The following is a 23,933-nucleotide window of genomic DNA, read 5'->3' on the forward strand; positions in this document are numbered from 1 at the left end:
TTTACTTTGTAGTATGTTTAATAAAAAACGGCAACAGTGGCTGTGCAGTTGTAACAAAATTATCCACAGGGTGTCTCGAGAAATGTACAGTCAGAGAGGCTGGAGCTGAGCCAGGCAACCCAGCCCCGGCCACAGGGCCTGTCAGCTGCCCAGTCAGCTGCAGAAGGTCACATGAGCAGGCCCAGTGGTAGCTGTGACAGAGTGATGCAGACATTCAGGTACATCAGGGAGGCCAGCGTTCTACACTGTGTTGGCTAGACCGTGGACTCTGCCCTTCCTTGGCTCTGCCCTACAGGCATTCTGGAGCTGTTTAGACCTTGGAGGAAACAGCTAACAAGGACAGGTTTCTGCCTTTCCTCAAGAAAACAGACCACTAGGCCTGGTGGTGGTGGTACATGCCTTTAATCCCAGCACTTGGGAGGCAGAGGTAGGTGGATCGCTGTGAGTTCGAGGCCAGCCCGGTCTACAAAGTGAGTCCAGGACAGCCAAGGCCACACAGAGAAACCCTGTCTCAAAAAAAAAAAAAAAAAAAAAAAAAAAAAAAAAAGAAAGAAAAAAGAAAAGAAAACGAAAACAGACCACTAAAGCTGGGTATAGTGGCACACACCTTTAATCCCAGCAGTTGGGGAAGCGAGGCAGATAGATTGCTGTGAGTTCAAGGCCAGTCTGGTCTGCAAAGTGTCCAGGACAGCCAGGGCTACACAAAAAACCCCCTGTCTGGGATGGGGTGTGTGCGTGTGTGTCGGGGAAGATCACTAAGTATAAGAAAATTGAAAGAGGCCATGCTTCCGTTACACTTGAGCAGGGAGGGCTCTCTGCCAGCAGCTTGCCCAAAAAAAGGAGTTGGGTCCCTGTGTGTCCTCAGGTGCCATGCCAGAGGGTGAGAATATCAAATTTAGAAGTAAGGGCACAGTCACTGAAGCCCTCCCTAGAAGCCCCCAGAAAAGCCTTTTTGCAGTCGTTTTAAGCTTTCATGATTGGCTGGCAGGCTGGAGAATCCCACCTCACAACAGGGTCGTGGGCTGGCATGAGAAGGGAAGTTGGGCAGCAGAGCTTCCTTACACAGGCGAGAGGGCTGCCATGCCTCGGCTTCCAAAGAAAGGCCTCTTGGTGCCAGAACCAGGGGGCGATGGGCCGTGAGGCTAGCGGAGGCTAGCGGAAATCTGCGTTGAAAGCTCTACCGATGACCAGCCGCCTCACCTCGCTGGTACCGGCTCCGATCTCATACAGTTTGGCATCTCGAAGAAATCGGCCCATGGGAAAGTCATTGATGTAGCCATTCCCACCTGCGAACCAGATGTGGGAAGAGAAGAGACAGAATTGGAGGGAGAGGACAAGGTGAGAAAGCAAATGGATGGCCAAGGAGCCAACCTCCAGGATCTTTAGGGAATGGTTCCTTTGCATATAACCTATGTGCACTCTCCTTATGTGGACCTCACACTCTAGGCAGATGCTCTACCACTGAGTTATAAGCCCAGCTCATACCTTAAGTACCACTAGGCTGTTTGTGTATCTACTGTGGCATGTGTACCATTTAAACAGTTGCCGTATATTGGAATGTTTAGGGCATCATGACAAGAGAAGTCTAAGTTTAGCTCAGGTCCGATGTTTCTTTTGTTTTACATTTATTTATTTTGTGTGTATGTGTGTGCATGCATGCACATGTGCCCTGACACACATGTAGAGGTCAGAGGACAATGTGTGACATGTGTTAGTTTTCCTGGTAGCCAGCACAGTTACCCAGAAATCTATCCGCCCTCCTCCCACTCCTCCCAGTGCCAGAAAAATTCCAAACTACTGATGATCTTCTTTTCTGAACATTTCTTTCTGTTTCCTTTTTGAGGTAGGGTCTAAGCTGGCCTGTGACTCACAATGTAGCCAAAGACGACCCTAAACTTCTGACCCTCTTACCTTTAGCTTCCTGAGTGCTGGGATTAAAGGGGTATACCAACTGTGATCTGGTTGATACAGTGCTGGGGTGCTAGCTTTGTGTATGCTTGGCAGGGATACTACCCTGACCTATAGCCCAGGCTGGCCAAGAAGTTACTATGTAGCCCAGGCTGGCCTCAACCTCCTTGCAATCCTCTTGTGTTCATTTCCCAAGGACTGGGATTATATGTGGGCACTAGCATACCCAGCTTTTTCTTTGATGTATTGGTTGAACTGAGAAGAGTCCCAGGATTATAGCCTGTGGGGAAAGGTCTGATTAAAAAGAAACAAAAGCAACAAGGGAGCCTTGTTGGGGTCAGGAAGGCACAATAGGGCTGGTCTAGGAGGTTTCCCAGAGTGCTGAGGACCCAGACAAAGGAAGGGAAAAATTAGGGGGCTGTGGCTGTACACTGTCCACCTAGCATGCCCAAAGGTCTGGAACCCGCAGCACTATGCAAACAGGTATGGTGTGGCACATGCCTGTGGCCCCAGGACTCAGGAGGTGGGGCAAGAGGATTGGAGGTTCCAAGTCATCCTCAGCACACTGCATCCTCACATATGTGAGATCCTGCTTTTTAAAAATGCATGATGATGATGATGGTGGTGGTGGTGGTGGTGGTGGTGGTGGTGGTGATGCTGGGAAGTGTTGGCACACACCTTTAATCCCAGTACTTTTGGGAGGCAGGTGCCGGCAAATTTCTGTGGGTTCCAAGTCCAGCCTGGTCTACAGACTGAGTTTCAGGACAGCCAGTGCTACACAGAAACTCCCCCTTCCCCCAAAATGCAGAATCAGTGGCTAACACGGGCAAGAGAGGTGGGATTCAAACCTAAGCCTGTGCCTTTCACCACTGGCCAACAATGAACGAGGGTGCTCCACCTGAGGCATCTCTCTCCCCATTTCCTGGAGACCTTACACCAGGCAGGGAAGATAAGGACAGCTTGTAGCCTCTTTTCCTTTTCTTTGGAGTTAGGGTTTCTCTGCGTAGCCCTGGCTGTTCTGGAACTCACTGTGCAGACCAGACTGGCCTTGAACTCAGAGATCCACCTGCCTCTTTTCCTCCTGAGTGGTGGCATTGAAGGGGTGTGCCTCCCCCATGTGGCTCTTTTCCTCTTTCCTTTAAAAAAAAAATTGATTTTACATATAAAGGTGTTTTGCCAGGATGTTGGTCTGTGCACTGCATTCATGCCTGGCGCTCTCAAAGGACATAAGAGGGCGCTGATTCCCCCTCGAACTACAGTTACAGATGGTTGTGAGCTGCCACTTGGGTGTCGGGAATAGAACCTGGGTCCTCTAGAAGAGCAACCAGTGTTCTTAAACACTGAGCTGTGTCACCAGGCTCCACGCTCCCTTTAAAATACTAAGCATCCAGTTATTTACTGACTGCCGTTACCAAAACTTCCCTTTCCTCTTCAGGGTGGGCAGATAGAGCCTAGAGGTGCCAGCGTGGCTGTGGCTAGCTTAAGCAGGGTGAAGAGTGGAGAGGGACCCCAGGAGTAGAGAGAAGAGGGGGGCACTCACCTAAACACTGAATGCCATCCAGGGCAACCTGCGTGGCACATTCAGCTGCATACAAAATCACACCGGCACAGTCCTGTGGAATAAGGCGCTGCTCAGCCGGGTCCCGACAAGTACACAGGTGCCCACTCCACTAGATGACCCGCCGCTGCCCGCCCCCCCTTTCTTCTTCCCTCACCTTGGCAGTGATGTGGCCCTCATCACAGGCCTTGGCGACATTGTAGACATACTGTCGACATGCCATGAGCCGGGTGTACATGTCAGCCATCTTTCCCTGCATCAGCTGGGGACAAAGGGAGGCCATGGGTCAACATGCTGGGGACACGCTAATGACCAAAAGCAGGTGAATGGCAAGGGCCACCTGACAGTCATGAGGACAGGTATGAGGAGCCAGGGGCACGGAGGCGAGATGGGACCTGCCTAGGACAATGGAGACGGGAACAGTTCTAGGAGACTGTTCTAGGCCAGAGAGCTGTCCCTTAGAGTCCGGCTAGCTTCTAGCAGCTTCTTCAAACCAGAAAGGTGAGATGAGAAATACAGTTCCCTTTCCCCTAAGCCCCAGTGTCCTGCATGCTTTACTCTTCAGCCTCTCAGTGTCCAGTTCACTCACAACGTGATGAAACTCCAAAGCCAGGCTGAGTGTGACAGTAGCTGCATTCTACAAGCTCAAGCTCATTTTGCAAGGGGACAAGACCATCCCACAATGTGCGTCTACCTCCTCCACAGAAAACCTTTAATTCAGCAGAAGAGGGCACTTCGGCAAGTGTTCCACTCACCTGGAATTGGCCAATCTTCTGGCCAAAGGCTTCTCTCACATGCAAATAGGGGATGGTGTGGTCCAGGACAGCCTGCATGATCCTGCCACACGGAGAAAGACACTATGAAGAAGGAATGCTGTCAGGTGGACTGGCGCCAGAGGGTTAGGCCTGAGGGTTGGAGCGGGAGGGTAAGGAACTGAAGTCCCTGAGCAAAGGTAAAGGAACCTGAGAAACTCCCTACTTGGTCACACCACCGCCTGCCCAGGTTCATGCCCACCCATGCTCCTCTGCACCTTTCTCTGAGATGAAGTGGGTGTGGCAGTCTGGGCCTCTTGATTCATAACCACTCGACTAAACAGAACTGCTCCTCAGGCCTCACCTGCCATCTGTCACCTAATGTCATTCCCCTTTTGTGTGAAGAAATTAAGTGTAGGAAGAGATCTTATCTTCTTTTCTCTTCTTCTTCTTCTTCTTCTTCTTCTTCTTCTTCTTCTTCTTCTTCTTCTTCTTCTTCTTCTTCTTCTTCTTCTTCTTCTTTGAGACAGGGTTTCTCTGCATAACCTTGGCTGTCCTGGACTCAGGCTAGCCTCAAATCATAGTGATCTGCCTGCCTCTGCCTCCCTGAGTGCTGGGATTGAAGGTGAGTGCCACCACACCCAGCTAAGAGGAGATTTTTCTAAGACAGAGGATAGATCTTGAAGTAGCTTCCCTTGTGTCTTCTCTCCCTGTCAGGGCAAGGCTGCTAACCTAACAAGGAGTCTGGAGAGCTCAGGTCCCCCGAGCCTCACGCTCATCCACAGGTTCAGCAGCTCCCTCAATAAGCCTCAGCCTGGTGAAGCTTCAGGTTTACTCAGGAGGCCTCCAGCCCCTCACACTTACCCAAGGGGCCCACCTGCCAGCACCAGGCGTTCTAGGTCCAGCCCACTCATCAATACGTAGACACCCTTGCCCTCTTGGCTCAGGATGTTGGCAGCTGCGGGGATAAACGCCAGTCAGAGAGGGGTGTTCACAGCCTCTTTACTCTGATAAAAGGCACTGTGTCACCCAAGGCACAAAAGTGCATTACTCAACCTTCAAGTAGGGTTTTGAGTGAGAGGAAAAAAATGAATTTTGACACTTTTAGCTGGAAGCAGAGTTCTCAGGAACCCTGTCCCAACCACAACACTCCAGAGCCCCAAGCTGTTAGATCTGTCCCTTCTCACCCAGGACCCCCTGGATGAGAAAGAAGAAAAACTGATTGGTTTAGAAGTCGCCTGGCCCCTCTTTACTTCTTTCTATAGCTGATGTCTGCTAATAAATCAGAAAACTCATCATCCTGAGGCTGCCTGCTTGGGTTTGGGGTCACCTCTCAGCAATGTTCATGAAAGCTGCATTGTCTACGAGTTGGGGTGCTAGTGACTGACTGAAGTGATGGAATGAGCTAATCGTGAGACATAGTTATAGTATATAAGTACAGGTTATTGGAAGCAGCCATGCAGGGGGAGGGAGAGGGAGAAAGAAAGAGAGAGAAAAGTGCACAGAGAGGAGAGAGAGGAGGAGGAAGAGAGGAGAAGAGATACAGAAAGAGAAAGGAGAGCAGAGGAGAGAGCGGGGAGCCAAGATGGCTGGATTGTATAGTGAAGGGAAGGCCCTGCCCCTGGGCTGGAAAGTTCAGGGTAGAGGGCTGGGCTTGCCAGCCAGGCCCTGCAACAAGTAGGGACCCAGGGATGTCTGAAATCAAAAGGCAACCAGACTGATGCTCCAGAGCACCTACCCCCTAATAAGGACTTGGGAGGTGTAGGCAGTACATTTTGCAGAGAAACTTGACAGCTTAATCTGCCTTTAAGGCTAGTGGATGATTTTTTTTTCCTTTCTACAAAAGTGGGTCTGCATGGGTAACCCTTCCTAGAGACTCCTCCCCACAGCATACTGTTTCAGGATGGTTTACGGGTGATGCACAAAGCAGTCCTAATTGATGACCAGATCCGAGGCCTCAGCTCTCTCACAGTGCTACATGGTGTCACGTTTGTAGCTACAGCACAGGGGAGAAAATAGTCCTGCAAAATCCAATTACCTCTCCTTCATCGAGTCTGGCTTCTGTCAATTTATTCAGATGGGCTCTTAGCGTCATTACCGAGGGTAATTCCGGGTGTTGTGGTTTGGGCATGAAATGGCCCCCCTGCGTGTTGGGTGTGCTGAAGGCTTGGTTCTCAGTGCAGCAGGGTTCTAAGGTGGGGTTAGGGACGTGACTGGGTTGTGACGGCTGATCTCATCAATGGATTAACCCGATGATGGATTCATAATTTGATGGCATTAATGGAGACAATGGAAACTTTCAGAGGAAGAACCTCCAGGGAAAATTGGCCATTGGGGTGTGTGACTGTGAAGAGGCTAATGGGACTCTGGCCTCTTCTGTCTCTGCTTACTTAGCCTCCATAAGATAAGCAGTTCTCCCTAGGCCTTTCTTCCCTCACGCTCCGCCTCACCACAGGTGCAGAAGCAACAGAGCCAAAGAACCACAGGCTTGACACCTGAAACCATGAGTCAACCAAGTTCTTGTGCCTTCAACCCGTTTCTGTTGGGCTATTTACGACGGTGACAAAAAGTCAGACTAGCACATGTTGTAGGCTGTACAGCCGCGTGCACAGGAAGCCTGAAGGATGTCAGTGGACCAGGGTAGGCCTCACCTTTTGCCTTCAGCTACTGGCAAGGTGTGCTATCCAGGGAGGAAAAGCCATCCTTCATCTAGGCAGGCAAGCAAACAGCAGCAGCGACTGCGGCCAGGACAGACGGCTGTCCATCAGCTCCAGGCCCGCAGGCTAGCTGCCTAGCACGGGGCAGAGAATGGCAGTGCACCTCTGTACTGGTGAGATGGGCCTTTCCAACTTGCAAAGGAGCCAGGGTAAGGACTCCCTTATTCTCTGGACACTTACCAGGAACCTTGCAGTCTTCAAAGATTAGCTCACAGGTGTTGGAGCCCCTCATGCCCAGTTTGTCAAGCTTCTTGGAGGTACTAAACCCAGGCATACCCTTTACAGGAAACCAAAGGAGGCCCTGGTTAGACTTGCCGCAAGGGGGCCTAGTAGAGAGAAATCTCACTTGACCTACAGGTTTTGATGGCTGCCCAGCATGCCAGCTGTGTCTCACGCCCAAGCGCTCACTCTGAATGCAAAATTCCCGTCTTCACACCCCATCAACCTCGGTCCCAACTCCTCTGCTGCCAGCCTGCCTCTCCCCAGTTCTCAGGGGGAGCGGTTCTTTCTCAATGAAACATCCAGTCCCCAGCTCTCCTCAGTCTCCCCTGGGAAGATAGCTACTCACAGCCCGGGCCAACTTGCCCCCTGTTCTTTTGCCACCTGTCCCTAAAGGAATCCCAACCACCTACAAGCCTGGACTGGGATGACACAGAGGCACGTGCGTTGCCAAGCGCCCAGGGGAGCAATGGCACATGCGGTTCCCTGTTACCTCCTGGCCTTTTCAGTTCCAGTCAGCTGCTCCTCCTCCTCATGGAGTGTGCTGCCAGCCTTTGCACCATGTTCTTAAACCCTCTAGCGTTCCCCTGCAGCTGCGTCCCCAAGCCTCAGAGGCGCCAGCTTTCTTTCTTCACCATAGTTAGGCAGATGGCATGAAGCCAACACCTGCTCCCTGAACTATATATCTCCAACTGTTTCCAAGGTAGGGCATACGCCTTTAATCCTGGCACTTGGGAGGCAGAGGCAGACAGAGCACTGTGAGTTCAAGACCAGCCTGGTTTATATAATGAGTCCTAGGTCAGCCAGAGCTACACAATGAGACCCCAGCTTTAAAAAAACAAAACAAAACAAAACAAAACAACAGGGGCTGAAGGGATGGCTCCAAGGTTAAGAGCACTGACAGCTCTTGCAGAGGACCTGGGTTCAATTCCCAGCACCCACATGGCAGCTTACAACTGTCTGTAACTCCAAGATCTGACCCTCACAGACATACATGCAGGCAAAACATCAACACACATTGAAAACAAAACAAAACAAAACTTCCTGGTTTTCTTTGAAAACCTTGCTATTTCCTGTTTTTAGTTTTTTGAGACAGTCTTGCAGCATAGCCCTGGACCTCACTACGAAGACCAGCTAGCCTCAAATTTACAGCTGCCTGTCAAGTCCTGCTCAGACTACAAACACAGCTCACCTTGTCTGGCTCGCTTTAAAACCAAGCCAAACCCAAAACGGAACTCTTGAGTTCTAGTCTAACTCCTGATGGGTCTCGTCCTTGCCCATATTATCAGAACTATGGTGAGATCATCATCTGCGTTCCCGTGCCTCAGTCTCTCCCACCGTTCCCACTCGGCACAGGAAGAATATCTTCCAGTGTTTTGTTTTCCCATTTCCATCTTCCCCAACTTACTGACTTCAAACTTGACCCAGCCTCTCTGGGTCTCTTTTTTAAAATTAATTAATTAATTAACTAATTAATTTTAGGCCACCTTCCTCAGCCTCAGCTCGCCCACCACATCCTGGGAGGGAGCGAGGGAACTACCACTGTCACTCTGCTTAGAGGTGGCATCTCTGTGACCCCTCGCCCACCACCCTCACCTTCTCCACGACGAAGGCTGTGATGCCCCGAGAAGGGGGCACAGCAGTCAAATCTGTCTTGGCATAGACAACCAGGACATCTGCATCGGGGCCATTGGTGATCCAGAACTTGCTGCCGTTCAGAAGGTAGTAGTCTCCTAAAGGCAGGGCAGGATGTTGGCTGTTTGCTGAAGTCTCCTGTCCTGGTTCAGCCAGTCAGGTCACAGGATGGCTGAGAACCAGGACTGGGGAACCAGCCGAGAGGACCCCCCCCCCCACAACAGCTACCCTCTCACAGTGAGTCTGTTTTTCTGCCTTTCCCAGATACCTTGGGGCAAGTGACCTTACCTTTCTTTTCTGCTTTTAGCCTCATGGAGACAACATCAGAGCCAGCATTGGGCTCACTCATGGCCAAGGCTCCGATGAATTCACCACTGACGAGCTACAAGGAAAACCAAAACCTGCCTCCTTAGGATCCCGGGGACTGCCTCTTCCTGCCCACTTTCCTCCCCTCAAACTGCCCCCAGAGCAAAGCAAGTATCTACAAGACCTCTCTCCTCGCCTGCTTCCCCCACTTTTTGGCACTGTTGGGGATTGGCTCCAGGGTTCTCACACCCACTAAGCAAGGGATTTACCACTGAGCCTTCTCCTCGCTTCCCAATCTTTGTATTTTAAAAATTGTATTTTAATTTGTTCTGTGTATATGCACATAGTCTACTGTGTGTGTGTGTGTGTGTGTGTGTGTGTGTGTGTGTGTGTGTGTATCAGAGGACAATGTGTGGGAGTTGGTTCTTTTTTTGAGACAGGGTAGAGCCCTGTGGAGCCCTGGCTATCCTGGACTTGCTTTGTAGAACTCACAGAGATCTGCCTGCCTTTGCTTCCCCGAGTGCTGGGACATAGGCTTTGGTTCTTTCTCCATCATGTGTATCAAACTCAGGTCATCAAGTGTGGTGGCACCTTTACTCACTAAGCCATCTCACTGGCTCCAATTTGCTTTTTGAAACAGGGTCTTCCCAAATCCTCCTGCCTTTGCCTCCCAAGGAGCTGGATCTCTACATACGTCACAAGCCAGCACATGACGGCTTGAAGGTCCCCAGCCCCTGTCCACTTCTTTCTTGTTTTTCAAGACATGGTTGTTCTATGTAACTCTGGCTGTCCTGGAACTCACTCTGTAGACCAGGCTGGCCTCAAACTCAGAGATCTGCCTTCCTCTGCCTCCTGAGTATTGGGATAAAGGTGTGCACCTTTAATTCCTTTTTCTTTTTTCTTTTTCCAAGACAAGGTTTCTCTGTGTAGCCTGGGCTGTCCTGGAACTCTCATTGTAGACCAGGCTGGCCTCAAACTCACAAAGATTTGCTTGCTTCTGCCTCCCCAGTGCTGGGATTAAAGGCCTGCACCACCACAGGTGGCTGCACCTTTACTTTCTTAAAGTCCTTGTCCAATGTTAGTAATCTATTTCATGAGTTAAACTCTGCCCTTGTTTTCATCTTATTTTTTTGTTTTGGCATGTTGTATATTTGCACATGTATGTGCCCATGTGTTCCTGTGTGGAAGGCACAGACACACATGTACTCATGCTTGTGGAGTCTAGGGGTCAACACTGAGTATCTTCCTCTATCGTTCTCCACCTTATTTAAATGTATTCATTTATTTCACCTGCGTGCATATCTGTGCGCCTGATGTGTGCAGTGCCCAAAGTGGCCAGAAGAATGGGTCAGATTCCTGGGGAATGCAGTCATAGAGGGTTGGGAGTCACCACGTAGGCACTGGGAATCGAACTTGGGTCCTCAGGAAGAGCAGTCAATATTCTTATCCAATGAGCCATCTCTCCAGCCCCTCATGTACTCCGAGGTTTTGACTTAAGTATTTTAAAGTGATCTCAGTCCCATTCCTAATTATATTTAGCTCAGGGCAGCAAGCTAAGAATGAGAATCCGCTTGTCACACGGGATGGGGTGGGGGGTTAGGGCCATGTGGGCTTCTTCATTCGCCATCTCCTCACCTTCGGCAGGTATTTCTCTTTCTGCGCCTCACTCCCGTTGCGAACGATCTGGTTGACACAGAGGTTGGAGTGAGCACCATAGCTGAGCCCCACTGCTCCAGAAGCCCGGGATATCTCTTCCATCACCAGCACGTGTTCTAGGTAGCCCAGGCCAGAGCCACCAAACTGGACTGGAAGCACCACCGCGTGCAAAGCAGAAAGGCATCCAGGTTACGTTGGCACACAGTCAGGAGTCTTACCTTAACTGGCAGGGAAGATGCACCCTGGGAACTATCCCAAGCTTCCCTAGCAAGGTTGGAAGGCTCTTGCCAGTGTCTCTGCTTAGAAGGTCACACAACTGGTTCTGCTTGCTGCTGAGGGCGTGCTGCAATTCAGAAGACCATCGTCTCCGACACTGGATTATCTCAGACATCGTCAACGAGGATGAGCAAAAACCTGAGCACCTGTTCGCTCTTCCAGACGTTACGGAAGGCAGAGGCAGACGGATGAAGGGAGAAGGCGAGGAAACACAGACGGGGCAGGTAGGAAGCGGGCTATGTTCCGAGCGCCAAGGTTAGCTACAGACTGTGCGTGTGCCGGGGCTTGGGAAGGTGAGATTGTGAAAAAAAGACTTGTGCTTTTTACTTGCCCATGTGCGTTTATGCACGTGTGTACGAGTGCCCTCAGAGAGCAGAAGTAACCTTCTTGGATCCCCTAGAGCAGCACTTCTCAACCTGTGGCTATGACCCCTTTGGAAAACCTCTATTGCAAAAAATATTTATATTACTATTAATAACAGTAGCAAAGCTGCAGTTATGAAGTAACAACAAAATAATGTTATGGTTGGGGGCAGTCAGCACAGCATGAGGAACTGTGTTACAGGGTTGCAGCGTTAGGAAGGTTGAGAACCACTGCTCTAGAGCTAGCCCTATAGGTGGTTGTGATCCACCCAACATTGATGCCTGGGTCATCTGGAAGACCTAGAAGTGCTCCCACTAACAGAGCCACCTCTCTAGCCCAAAGTGAGATTTTATAGCATAGCTCTGGGAACAAAGTGGGACTGATACATATAGATGTACCATACACACACAGGTGTGTACACATGTACATATGAACACACATACAAGTGCACACATATACAAATACATACACAGAGGTACATACATAAAATTAAAAAAAAAAGAACAAAAAAAATCTTAAAAAAAAAAAAAAGAAGCCAGGTGCAGTGGTGTACACCTGTAATCCCAGTACTTGGGAGGCAGAGGCTGGCAGATCTCTGTGAGTTCGAGGCCAGCCTGGTCTACAAAGATAGTCCAGGACAGCCAGGGCTCTGTTACACAGAGAACCCTGTCTCAACAAACAAACAAACAAACGAAAACAAATCCAACAAAAACCTAGGAAGAAAGAAAGAAAGGTTTGCAGGACAGGCACAGTAGCACACACCTGCAATCCCAGGCGTTGGTGGGGGGAAGATCATGAGCTCAGTGGTATCTTTGGCTACATAGCAAACTCAGTGCTGGCCTGGGCTACCTGAGGCCCTAGCTCAACAATTAACAAGGAAAGGAAAGGAAAGGAAGAGAAAATGAAAAAGAGAAGCAAAGTTTGTTTTCCTTGACAGCTGTTAAAAAAAAAAAAAAAATCAAAATGGCTGGGTCCCTGGTGCCTCAGCTCAGCTGCCTGTGTGAAGACCCTATAAACAAGCTGGCTCTGATGAGGAAATTGCGCTGCCCCGTGGTCTAGGGGAGCACAGCTACAATCCAGGCAGACAAGCAGGGAAACAGAACTCCTGTGTGGCCCCTGGGGCCGGCTGGCATCACTTGAAAGACAGAAAGAACACATTCAAGTCCTACCAGGTTACAGAGTGAGTTCAAGGCCAGCTAGGGCAACTTAGTGAGACTCGCTGTCAAAATAAAAATACAGGAAAAGGGTGGGGACATAGTGGGATATAGCTCAGGGTTAGGACTCTTGTCTGGCACAGGCGAGGCTTTAGGGTCAATCCCCAGTGAAAACAATAGCCCGGGCTTTCTCTTTTTTTTCCTTTTCCTTTTTTGGTTTTCGAGACAGAGTTTCTCAGTGTAGCCCTGGCTGCCCTGGAATTTGAGACCTGGAATTACCTCGACCTCAGAAATCCACTTGCCTTTGCCTCCTGAGTGCTGGGATTACAGGCATGTGCCCACCCCCCCACCCCCCACCCCCAGCTTTTGGCTTTCTTTTCTTTTCTTTTTTTCTTTTTTTTAAGATTTATTTATTTAGTATACAGTGCTCTCTCTGCCTGTACACCTGCAGGCCAGAAGAGGGCATCAGATCACATTGTGGATGGTTGTGAGCCACAGTGTGGTTGCTGGGACTTGAACTCTTAACCTCTGAGTCATCCCTCCAGCCCCTTGGCTTTCTCTTCAAAGATGCCCACTTGAAAGGATTTTATCTGATTTCTTTCTTGTTTTATAAGTTCTGGGGATCAAACCTAGGGCTTCATACAAAGTACACACTCTTGCCACGAGGCTACACTCTGACCCCTAGCTTCTTTTCTTTACTTCTTTTTTCTTGTCTTTCTTTTTTTTTCAAACTTCTGTTGTTCCTGTCTTTCATCTGAGTATTGGGATTTCAGGCACACTCTGTTTCTGCTATGTTGGGGACACACAAACATTCTAGCAAAATGAACTACATCCTCAACCTCTCCCTCAGGGTCTCATGAGTCTCAGGGTGGCCTTGAACCTACAACCTTTCTACCTCTATCCGTCAAGTGCTGGTGTTACAGGTGTTTATCGCACAGCCTAACTTCAGCCCATTGATTTTGGACTGCTTATTTGTTCCATTAAATATACTCAAATTGGGCCGGGTGTGGTGGCGCAGCCTTTAATCCGAGCACTCGGGAGGCAGAGGCAGGAGGATCGCTATGAGTTTGAGGCCAGCCTGGTCTACAAAGCGAGCCCAGAAACACCCCAGACTACAAAGAGAAACCCTGTCTTGAAAAACCAAAAACCAAAAACAAACAAACAAACAATATATATCTATATCTCTCTCTATATATAGAGATATAGATATTGATATATTAGATTTATTTTATTTTATGCACATGAGCATTTGCCTGCATGTATGTGAGTGCAAGCCTGGTGCCCTTGCTTGTCAGCTCTCATGGAATTGGAGTCAGTGTTTAGCTGTGAACCACCACGTAGGTGCTGGGAACTCGAGGTGGGTTCTTTGCAAGAGCCACACTCTTTACCATTGAGCTGCCTCTCCATCCACACTGCCACATCCCCTCTTTGAGCCAGGGTCTTAGCTCTATGGTCTAGGTCAGCTTTGACTTCCGGTCTTCCTGCCTAACCCTTCCAAGTACGGAGTGAGAAGAAGGCCAGGACGAAAAGTCAATCACATTGCTCTCATGCCCCAGGGGTGTGGCTGGATGAGGAGGCCAACAGTGCACATATTCATCAGGACCATCACCCAGACAGGGCCTTTTTCTAGAAGGCAACACAGAACTAGAATATACCAGTTCTCTGCAACCCTGCCCCAAAAAAGGAAAACCAAGTCATAGCACCCACAGGGGATATTGGGCAAGCCCAAGATCCAACTGAAAAACGTCATGTGCCCACCTTACCTGAGGACCCAGATATCTCTCTTGGTCCCATTTCTGACACCAAATGAGCTCTGCGGATAAGTTATAAGCAGAGGCCTTAGGGCGTCCCCCAGGGGGCACAATCTTCCCCCTTTACAGGCCATTGGTGAGACAGAGCTTAGGAATCATCTGGAGCAAGGTGATCTACAAGGGTAGATGCTTGACTTAGAATTTTCTAAACTCCCCAAAATCACCTAGAGGAGCCTGTACAGCATGCAGATGTGACAGGGTGTGAGGCTCTCATTCAGTCTTCAGCACGGAACAACAACAATAACAACAACAACAAGAAGAAGAATAAAAGTAAAAAGCAAAGCTGGGCGTGGTGGCGCACGCCTTTAATCCCAGCACTTGGGAAGCAGAGGCAGGTGGATCTCTGTGAGTTCGAGGTCAGCCTGGTCTACAAAGCGAGTCCAGGACAGCCAGGGCTACACAGAGAAACCCTGTCTCGGAAAAAAAAAATAACCAAACCAACAACAACCACAGAAAGCAGAGATCCTGGGAGCTCTTGCTCTCTGCCATCACTAATGATATAAGAATTGTCCCGAGCTTAAAGTCAAGGGGTGCCGCCTCAGGCTCAAGGGGGAGGAAGTTCTTTCCAAATGATCTTTCTTTCCTCTTCCTGTTTGGCTTCTCTCTGTGTGTATGAGGGCATGTAAAATGATGTATGTGCACATGTGGATGTGAGTGCGCACACCTGTGTACACGTGTGGAGGCCAGAGGAAGATATTGGGCATCCTCTTCCCGCGCTGCACCTCATTTCTTTAGGAGTAGGATCTCTCACTGAACCTGGGACTTGTGGTTTTTGGCTAGACTGGTAGCCAGTGAGTCCCAGCGAGCCCCCCAACCTCAGCCTCCTTCAGTGCTAGGATTACAGATGTCTCGGGTGGGGGTGGGGGAGGGGAGGTCTGGCTGTCACACAGTGCCGAGACCAGATCCCTTCCTGCCTGTTTTGGCAACAGAGGGAGTTCTCTTTAGGGAAAGAAGCCATACTCACGGGGGGCTGTGATGCCCAGGACTCCCAGGCTCCCCAGTTGCTTCCAGAACTCCTGTCAACAGACAGAGTGGGGCGAGCTATGAGAAGGCAGTTAGCTAGGTGTGGCCAGAACAAGACCGAGCTATTCGGAGGAAGGAACTATACTCTATACTCTTAGGAGTGAGAGGCCCCTGCCACCAGGAGACAGTGTGCACCTTTTTAAGCATAAGTGCAAAGCAGGCAGCCTTTTCCCCAGAAGCCTCCACTCCCACTCTCAACCTTGCAAACTCACTCTCAGGTTCTTGAACTCGTTGGTTTGATCGATCTCGTGAGCCTTGGGGGCCAGATTCTCCTGGAGGAACTTAGATATAGTCTGACGAAGCTGGAGGGAGAAAGGTAGACAGAGACCGCTGAAACCAAGACATGCTTGCCACTGAGGGCAATGCCCCTGTGGTTGAATTGGCACATTCAGGGAGCTAGGCCACGGGCAGTCTCACCACATAGCATCAAGCTGAGGCTTAGGGGCCCCACTAAATGACGCTTCCTTAGAGGTGGTTGTGTAGGCAAGTTCTATGCCAACTTAACACACGCTGCAGTCAGCAGAGAGGAAGGAGTCTCAACAAGAAAATGCTTCCATAAGATGGGGCTGAAGGCAAGCCTGCAGGACATTTTCCTAACTAGTGATCAGTGGGGGAGGGCCCAGTCTATCGTGAGTGGGGCCACCGCAGGGTGGGGAGTAGTTCTGGGTTCTATAAGAAAGCAGGCTGAGCAAGCCACGAGGAGCGAGCTAGCAAGCAGCACCCCTCCATGGCCTCGACATCAGCTCCTGCCTCCAGGTTCCTCCCCTGTGTGAGTTCCTCTTCTGGCTTCCTTCAAGGTAGAACTATAAAACCAAATAAAGCTTTTTTTCCCTCCCCAACTTATTTTTGGTCACGGTGTTCATTATAGCAATAGTAACCATGATTAACACAATGATTGGCTTCTCTTTCTTAAGGAAATGATTAAGACGTTATCATTTTTTAAAAAAAGATTTATTTATTATGTATAGTGTTCTGTCTGCATGTACACCTGCAGGCCAGAAGAGGGCATCAGATCACATCATAGATGGTTGTGAAAAGATTTATTTCTTATGTATACAGTGTTCTGTCTACATGTACACCTGCAGGCCAGAAGAGGGCATCAGATCACATCATAGATGGTTGTGAGCCACTATGTGGTTGCTGGGAATTGAACTCAGGACCTTTGGAAGAGCAGGCGGTGCTCTTAGCCACTGAGCCATCTCTCTAGCCACCAACATTATCGTTTTGTTAATTTTAAGATTGATTTTTGCCCACAGTGACCTTGAACTCCTGTACCTGAGTCTCTCAAGTATTGAAGGTGAGTTTTTTTTTGGTTTTTTGGTTATTTTTGTGCCACACTGACTTTTTTCTTTTTTAAGATTTTATTTCTTTATTATGTATACAGTGCACATCAGATCACATTATATAGATGGTTGTGAACCACCGTGTGGTTGCTGGGAATTGAACTCATGACCTCTGGAAGAGCAGTCAGTGCTCTTAACTGCTGAGCCATCTCTCCAGCCCCCTGAAGGTAAGTTTTAAAATGTTGCTCCTCTGCGTAAAAGTACTCCATGCTTTCCTGCGATACTCAGAGTAACATGCAAGCCCCTAAGCCAGCCCGCATGGACTGTCCTCTGCTGGCCATCCAGCATTCCCCTTACTGCACTCCGGGCACCCAGTTCTCCCCCCCCCCCCCCCCCCCCCCGCCTTGCACTTCTGGACACTTGTCAGTCTCTTTTCCATCCTTGAGACTTTGGCTGAAAGAGATTTCTCAGTAAGATCAGAAACTAGAGATCAAGGACTGTGCGTTAGCAACTCGGATCTCAAGCCTGAGGTCTCCAAAGTCTCTGCCGACCACACAGCCGTGGACTCCAGAGTTTCTTCTGTTGTTGTTAATTTAAAAAAAGAATATTTATGTATTTATTCCACCTGTGTATGGGGGGGGCACGACTGCACATATATGGGGGTCAGAGGACAACTTTTGGGAGTTGGTTCTCTCTTGTTGCCATGTGGGTCCTAGAATCAAAGTCAGGTCAGCAGATTTAGTGGCAAGTTGCCTTTGGCCACTGGTCCATCTTGCCAGCCTACTTTGAAGTTTCTAGAGGTTTCCCAATATGGACTAGGGCTACAGGAGAATCACGTCCCAGGCACTTCATGCGGTCTCTAAGTGGCACAACCTTCATCCCCAAGCCAGGGCTCTGGTTCGGCTACAACTGTTATCCTGCTCTTCCCTTCCCTTTCCTCTTTCATTTGGCTACGAGAACATGACCCAGCTACTTAATAACTAACCTCTTCCCACTTTGAAGCCAGAGTTTGCAATGTCATCGAGGCCTTCTTATTACACATCACAGAAGGGCTGGATGAGGCGGCTCAGCAGGTTAAACACCCGCCTCAGAAGCCTGAGGTTAGTTCTCCCTGAAGCCAGGAAGAGGAAACAGACTCTACAAAGTTGCCCTCTGACCTCCACGTAGACACACATATTCATGCAACAGTAATACAGTTGAAAAAAAATATTTTTAAAAAGACAACACTATAAAGTTTGGTATAGTGGTACGGAGGCCCATGGCTCTCTGTGAGTCCAGCCAGGTTTGTATAGTGAGACACTGTCTCAGATGGAGCGGGGGAAGGAGCGAGGACGAACACGTTATAGGAGGAGATATGTTCAGAGTATGTGGAGAGTCCTCATGCAACAACTTAACACCACATGCAATGAATATACACAGATGGCATGTGTTTTAAGGGAGGGAATGGTGCATTATAAAGCTGGATATAGGGGTGCATGCATGGAATCCCAGCAGCATTCAGGAAGCTGGGCAGGAAGACTGCTAAAATTTCCAGGCCAGCCTGGCCACTTAGCAGCATCCTTTCTCAAAATGCAGAACCGTACAAAATACAAGCTGTAAATGAAGGCAATCCTCCTTAAAGTGTTCAGGTTAGAGCACTGAGACAACACTGACTTAAGAAGGCAAGTGAGGCATGGACAAATGGCCCAGGGGTTGAGAGCGTGCACCAGCTAGTTTATATCCATTTGATACAAGCGAGGGTCATGGGAAAAGGAGCCCCAATAAAGAAAATGTCTCCATAAGATCCAGCTGTAAACAAGCTTGTATCTTTCTTTCTTATTTTTGGTTTTTCAGGACAGGGTTTCTCTGTTACACAGAGCCCTGGCTGTCCTAGACTCTCTTGATCTCAGACTCACAGAGATCGCCTGCCTTTGCCTCCCCAGTGCTGGGATTTAAAGGCGTGAGCCACCACCGCCAGGCTCTCAGCCTGCATTCTTACTGTAAGAAACAGCATCCTGCCGGTTGTTCACTCTTTTTTTTTTTTTAATATTTATTTATCATTATATATACATTGCTCTGTCAGAAGAGGGCACCAGATCTCATTATAGATGGTCATGAGCCACCATGTGGCTGTTGGGAATTGAACTCAGGACCTCCGGAAGACAGACAGTGCTCTTAACCTCTGAGCCATCTCTCCAGCCCCTGTTTCTTCACTCTTGAAGTAGAAACTATTTAATTTATTTTTATTTTACCGGAGCTCACAGTTGAGAGACTTTAAACCTTTTTTACTTTACTTTTTTTTTTTTTTAAAGATTTATTTATTTATTTTATGTATATAACTGCTGTATCTGCATGTATGCCTGCATCCCAGAAGAGGGCGTCAGATCACATTATAGATAGTTATCAGCCATTATATGGTTGCTGGGAATTGAACTCAGGACCTCTGGAAGAGCAGCCAGTGCTCTTAACCTCTGAGCCATCCCTCCAGCTCGCCTCTTTTCTTCTTCTTTCTTTCTTTCTTTCTTTCTTTCTTTCTTTTCTTTTCTTTTCTTTTCTTTATTTTTTTTGAGATAGGGTTTCTTTGTATAACAGTCCTGGCTGCCCTGGAACTCTCTTTGTAGAGCAAACTCAGAGATCTGCTTGCCTCTGCCTCCTGAGTGCTAAGATTAAAGTTGTGAGCTATTATGCCTGGCTGAGAGACTTTAAACTTTTTTAAAGAGTTATTTGTTTATTTTGCCTCCATATGATCAGGCTGTATACAAGCCTGTATTTTCTTAATTAGTGATTGATAGATACAGGCCAAGCCCATTGTGGGTGCTCCTATCCCTGGAATGGGGGTCCTGGGTTCTTTAGAAAAGCAGGCTGAACTGGCCATGTTGAGGAAGCCAGTAAGCAGCATTCCTTCATGTCTCCTTCATCAGCTCCTGCCTCCAGGATCCTGCCCTGTTTGAGCTCTGTCCTGACTTCCTTTGATGATGAACAGCAATGTGGAAATGTAAGCCGAACAAACCAATTTCCTCCCCAAGTTAGTTTGTCATGATGTTTCGTCACAGCAATGACAACACTAATACATAAGGTATACTCTTTGTTGATAAGCTATGATGTCTGGATATCTACGTGGACAAAATGCACTGTTTGCTTATGGTATTCTCAGTTCATGATGAATTCTAGATAAATTGTACCCATAGCTAATCTATATAGTTAAATCACAAGACCTTCAAAACTTAAGAATAAAAACAAACAAACAAAAAAAAAAAAACCAGGTTTCTTCTTTGGAAAAAAAAAAAGAGTTATTTATTATTTTATACAGTATTCGGACTGCATGTGAGCTAGCAGACCAGAAGAGAGCACCAGATCTCATTATGGATGGTTATGAGCCACCGTGCAGTTACTGGGAATTGAACTCAGGACTTTTGGAAGAACAGCTAGTGCTCTTAACTGCTGAGCCATTGCTTCAGCCGGTGACTTTAAAAACGAGATTTTGGAGTTTTACAGAGACTTCGGATTTTTTTTTTAAAGTTAGATTTTTCATTTTGTTTGTTTGCTGTTTTTTGCTCTTCAAGACAGAGTTTCTCAGTGTAGCCTTAGCTGTCCTGGAATCAATGGCTCTGTAGAGAAGGCTGGCCTCTGCTGGGCATGGTGGCGCAGGCCTTTAATCTCAGCACTCTGGAGGCAGAGGCAGGCGGCTACACAGAGAAACCCTGTCTTGAAAAAGAAAAAAGAAAAAAAGCAGGCCGGCCTTGAAGTCAGTAATCCACCTGCCTCTGCTGCTAAGTGCTGTGATTAAAGGTATGTACTAGCACAGCTGGTACTGTTTTTTGTTTTCATGTTTCTTTTTTTAAAATTAATTATTCACTTTACATCCCAGCCATAGCTCCCCCCCCCTCTCCTCCTGGTCCCACTCTCCTCCCTCTTTCCCCTACACGCCTTCCCCCTACTCCTCAGAGAATGGGTTGTCTTTGTTTTTTTGAGACAGGATTTCTCTGTGTAATAGCCCTGTCTGTCCTGGACTGATGTGTAGACTAGGCTAGCCTCATACTCACAAGGAAGATTTGGCCTGTCTCTGCCTCCCGAGTGCTGGGATTAAAGGTGTGCACCACCATGCCCACTGAAATTGGATATTTTTTAAAGAGACAATTTTTAAAGTGTTTGAATTTGTAAAGTTGAGTTTTTTTGTTTTGATTTGGTTTGGTTTTTCAAGATAGTGTTTCTCTGTGTAGCCCTCAAACGCACATCGATCCACCTGCCTTTGCCTCCCTAGTGCTGGGATTAAAGGCGCACCATGCCCAGCTGTAAGGCTGAGTTTTTAAGGGGCTTTATAAGTTTGTAAAATATTTTATCCTGTGATGTCTTTATTAACATGTGAAGTTGGGGATTAAAAAAAAAAAAGGAAAGCTTAACGGTAATGCGTTTGTGTGTCAAACTGACAAGGGGTCAGTTGTGCTGGCTAGTTTCGTGTCAACTTGACACAAGCTAGAGTTATCAGAAAGGAGGGAGCCTCAACTGAGAAAAATCTCTATAAGATTGGTGGTAGACAAGCATTTTTAATTACTAATTGATGGGAGAGGGCACAGCCGATTTCGGGTGGTGCCATCCCTGGGCTGGTGGCCCTGGGTTCCGTAAGAAAGCAGGCTGTGCAAGCCACAAGGAGCAAGCCAGTCAGCAGCACCCCTCCATGGCTCCGGCATCAGCTCCTGCCTCCAGGTTCCTGTCCTGCTTGAGTTTCGGTCCTGACTTCCTTTAGCGATGGACTAAGATGTGGAGACATAAGCCAAATAAACTCTGTCCTCCCCAGGTTGCATTTGGTCGTGGTGTCTCTTCACAGCAATGATAACCCTACCTAAGACACGGTGCTTTGCAGGTTCAACTCCCAGCACATACGTGGAGGCTCCCAACCATCCCTAACTCCAATTCCAGGGCATAGGAGTCCCTCTTCTAACCTCTGCAGGCACCCTGTACACAGACATACATTCTGACAAAACACATGTACACATAAAATAAATGAATCTAAAAGTAACTTCAGAAGGTGAGTGAGATAACCAGCAGCACACATCTATTTCCCCCCTATTGACACAGGGTGGCACAAGGACAAAAAAAAGCCACTCCATATGAACACAAATGTGTCAGATGCTTAAAAGCACAACTGTGGGAAAGTCACATCCTAAAAGTGCGTTTGCCTCAAAGATCTGAATAAAAGTATTATTTCCCAGGACACAGGGAAAGCAACAGCCCAGGAACCGGACAACAGGCTAGTGGAATAACAAGCCAGGACCTTAGAATCCCAGCAGATTCTAAGACAGAGATGCCCAGGGCTCTTCCTCCACTTAGGTTAACATTCACGGCAATACTTGCCCCTGGCCATCACTCCTGAGCAATTTCATTAGGACATCTGCAGTGGTTGCTTAATATTTTATATATTGCCAACCCATCCTTGGAAATTACTCACTGGCTTTTGTTGTTGTTATTGTTTTGAGACAGGGTTTCTCTGTGTCGCCCTGCCTGTGCTGGAACTCACTTTGTAGGCCAGGCTGGCCTCGAACTCTCAGTGATCCACCTGCCTCTGCCTCCCTGAGTGCTAGGATTAATGGTGTGGGCCACCACACTGGGCTGCTCACTGGCTTTGATTAGAGAAAACAGTCTGAAACCCAGCAATAAGAGTAAGCAACCTGGGTGAACACATTTTTCAAGATATTGTTCAGCTGTATGTTTTAGGCCTGGGTAAAGGGAAGAAGGCAGACTAAGATTGCATTTCAGAAGTCCTTAAAGTCTTCCACTCAGAAAACAACACCTTGGTGGTTATGGATCAACCATAATCTCAACCATACATACATTGAGAAATAGAGCTTAAAGCCTGGTGTGTTTGGCTCACACCTTTAATCCCATCACTCTAGAGGCAGAAACAAGCAGATCACTAGAGGTCAAGGCTAGCCTGGTCTACAAAGCAAGGTCCAGGTCACCCAAACTATACATACGGAGACCCCAGGGTAGAGGACAGATGCATAGAGAGACCAGGTTGGTGTGTAAGTGGATTCATCACTAGTGGATTGCCACTAGAGGTAGGCCGACCAATCCACCCATCCAAACACCACCAGTCTCCCAGGAGCTTTGGTCCTTATTCTTAGCAGGAGTTCAAAGTCAGGAGACTTCTGCTTTGGTGTCTGTCTCAAATCTTCCCTCGTTAGAGATAACGATGAAAGCAGAGGTTTGGGCATAATCAGTAGGGAGAAGGCGCGCAGTTCCTCTCCCTGGCTCCCGAGTGACACTTCCAAGGCCCGGCAGGCACTTGTCACTTGTGGGGTAAGACAGGGACACCAGGCCTTGGGGCAGGCCTCCCTACCTGCTTCTGCTCCTCGTTTAACCCGTTGATATCATCGTCCACAGGCAATATCGAGTGGGACCGCTGCGGGACAGCGAAGGGAGCCGGTGATGGCCGCAGTCTCCAACTATTCACCCTCCGACCCAGCAGCCGGAACACAGTCGCCATCTCTGCCTTGCACTAGGACCTCGGGCTGCTTTTGCTTGCGTTCCACCAATCCTGGCTTCATCACTCTGTCCAATCAGAAAAGGGGTGGGGCCTCAGCAGCCAATCATGCTCGGAGGCCAGCGCCAAACAAGCCAATCAGCCGTGAGGCGGTAGCTCCCGGGCTTGCAGCCTCCGGTACTCGTTCCTTGGGTACAAGAGTCAATAATGTATTATCTCGTTGTGTTAAGTTCGCAACCTTTATCTGCTAAGGATCATCTTAGTGGGAAAGGAAGTACTCCAACATAGGGCGCCTAGTTTGGAGGAATAAACGGTCCAAACAGATCTAGGCTTGCGGAGCCTTATGAAGAATCTCTTGATTTAGAGTCCGCAGTGATTGAAAACAGTAAGATTCCCTTGGTTTTTATGTAACAGGATTTGGTTCCTCCTCCAGAGGAGGAGGTTGCCAGGGATTCACTGTTATCCAGATTCTGCAAGGACTTTTTCTCCTGGGGGTGACAGGGCAGGAAGGGATGAGTGAGTGGTGTTTGGGGTTCCCTGAAAAAAGCCACGTGTGTGTGAAGATTCTACAGACTCATTAGAACTTTTTGATTGCAGGTTTACAGCCAAAATTATCTTGGAGTATCTTTAGTTTGTTTTTCCTTTTCCTTAATTTTGTTTTGTTTTGGTTTTTTTTGAGACAGGGTTTCTCTGTGTAGCTTTGGCTGTCCTGGACTTCCGTTGTAGACCAGGATGGCCTCGAACTCACAGAGATCCACCTGCCTCTGCCTCCTCAGTGCTGGGATTACAGGCGAGCGCCGCCACGCCTGGCC

General features: G+C 48.4%; 1 protein-coding gene and 1 long non-coding RNA gene across 2 annotated transcripts; one reads left to right on the forward strand and one right to left on the reverse strand.

Moving 5' to 3' along the window:
* IVD (isovaleryl-CoA dehydrogenase) lies at positions 1 to 23,416 on the reverse strand. The gene is made up of 12 exons (XM_084776554.1): positions 22,978 to 23,416; positions 15,591 to 15,680; positions 15,320 to 15,371; positions 10,731 to 10,900; positions 9,078 to 9,171; positions 8,751 to 8,887; positions 7,116 to 7,212; positions 5,083 to 5,176; positions 4,222 to 4,303; positions 3,624 to 3,728; positions 3,449 to 3,521; positions 1 to 1,286 (listed from the first exon to the last, which is right to left on the reverse strand). The coding sequence occupies exons 1-12, from the start codon at positions 23,122 to 23,124 to the stop codon at positions 1,153 to 1,155; spliced, it is 1,275 nt and encodes a 424-aa protein (XP_084632680.1). The 5' UTR covers positions 23,125 to 23,416; the 3' UTR covers positions 1 to 1,152.
* On the forward strand, positions 10,907 to 20,322 carry LOC311594669. The gene is made up of 4 exons (XR_014778186.1): positions 10,907 to 11,251; positions 16,635 to 16,675; positions 16,763 to 16,888; positions 19,562 to 20,322. It is a non-coding gene; the product is annotated as an uncharacterized lncRNA (long non-coding RNA).
* Positions 23,417 to 23,933: the final 517 nt, after the last annotated feature.

Source organism: Acomys minous (genome assembly GCF_964271855.1).
Source record: "Acomys minous genome assembly, chromosome: 3".
Taxonomy (NCBI): domain Eukaryota; kingdom Metazoa; phylum Chordata; class Mammalia; order Rodentia; family Muridae; genus Acomys; species Acomys minous.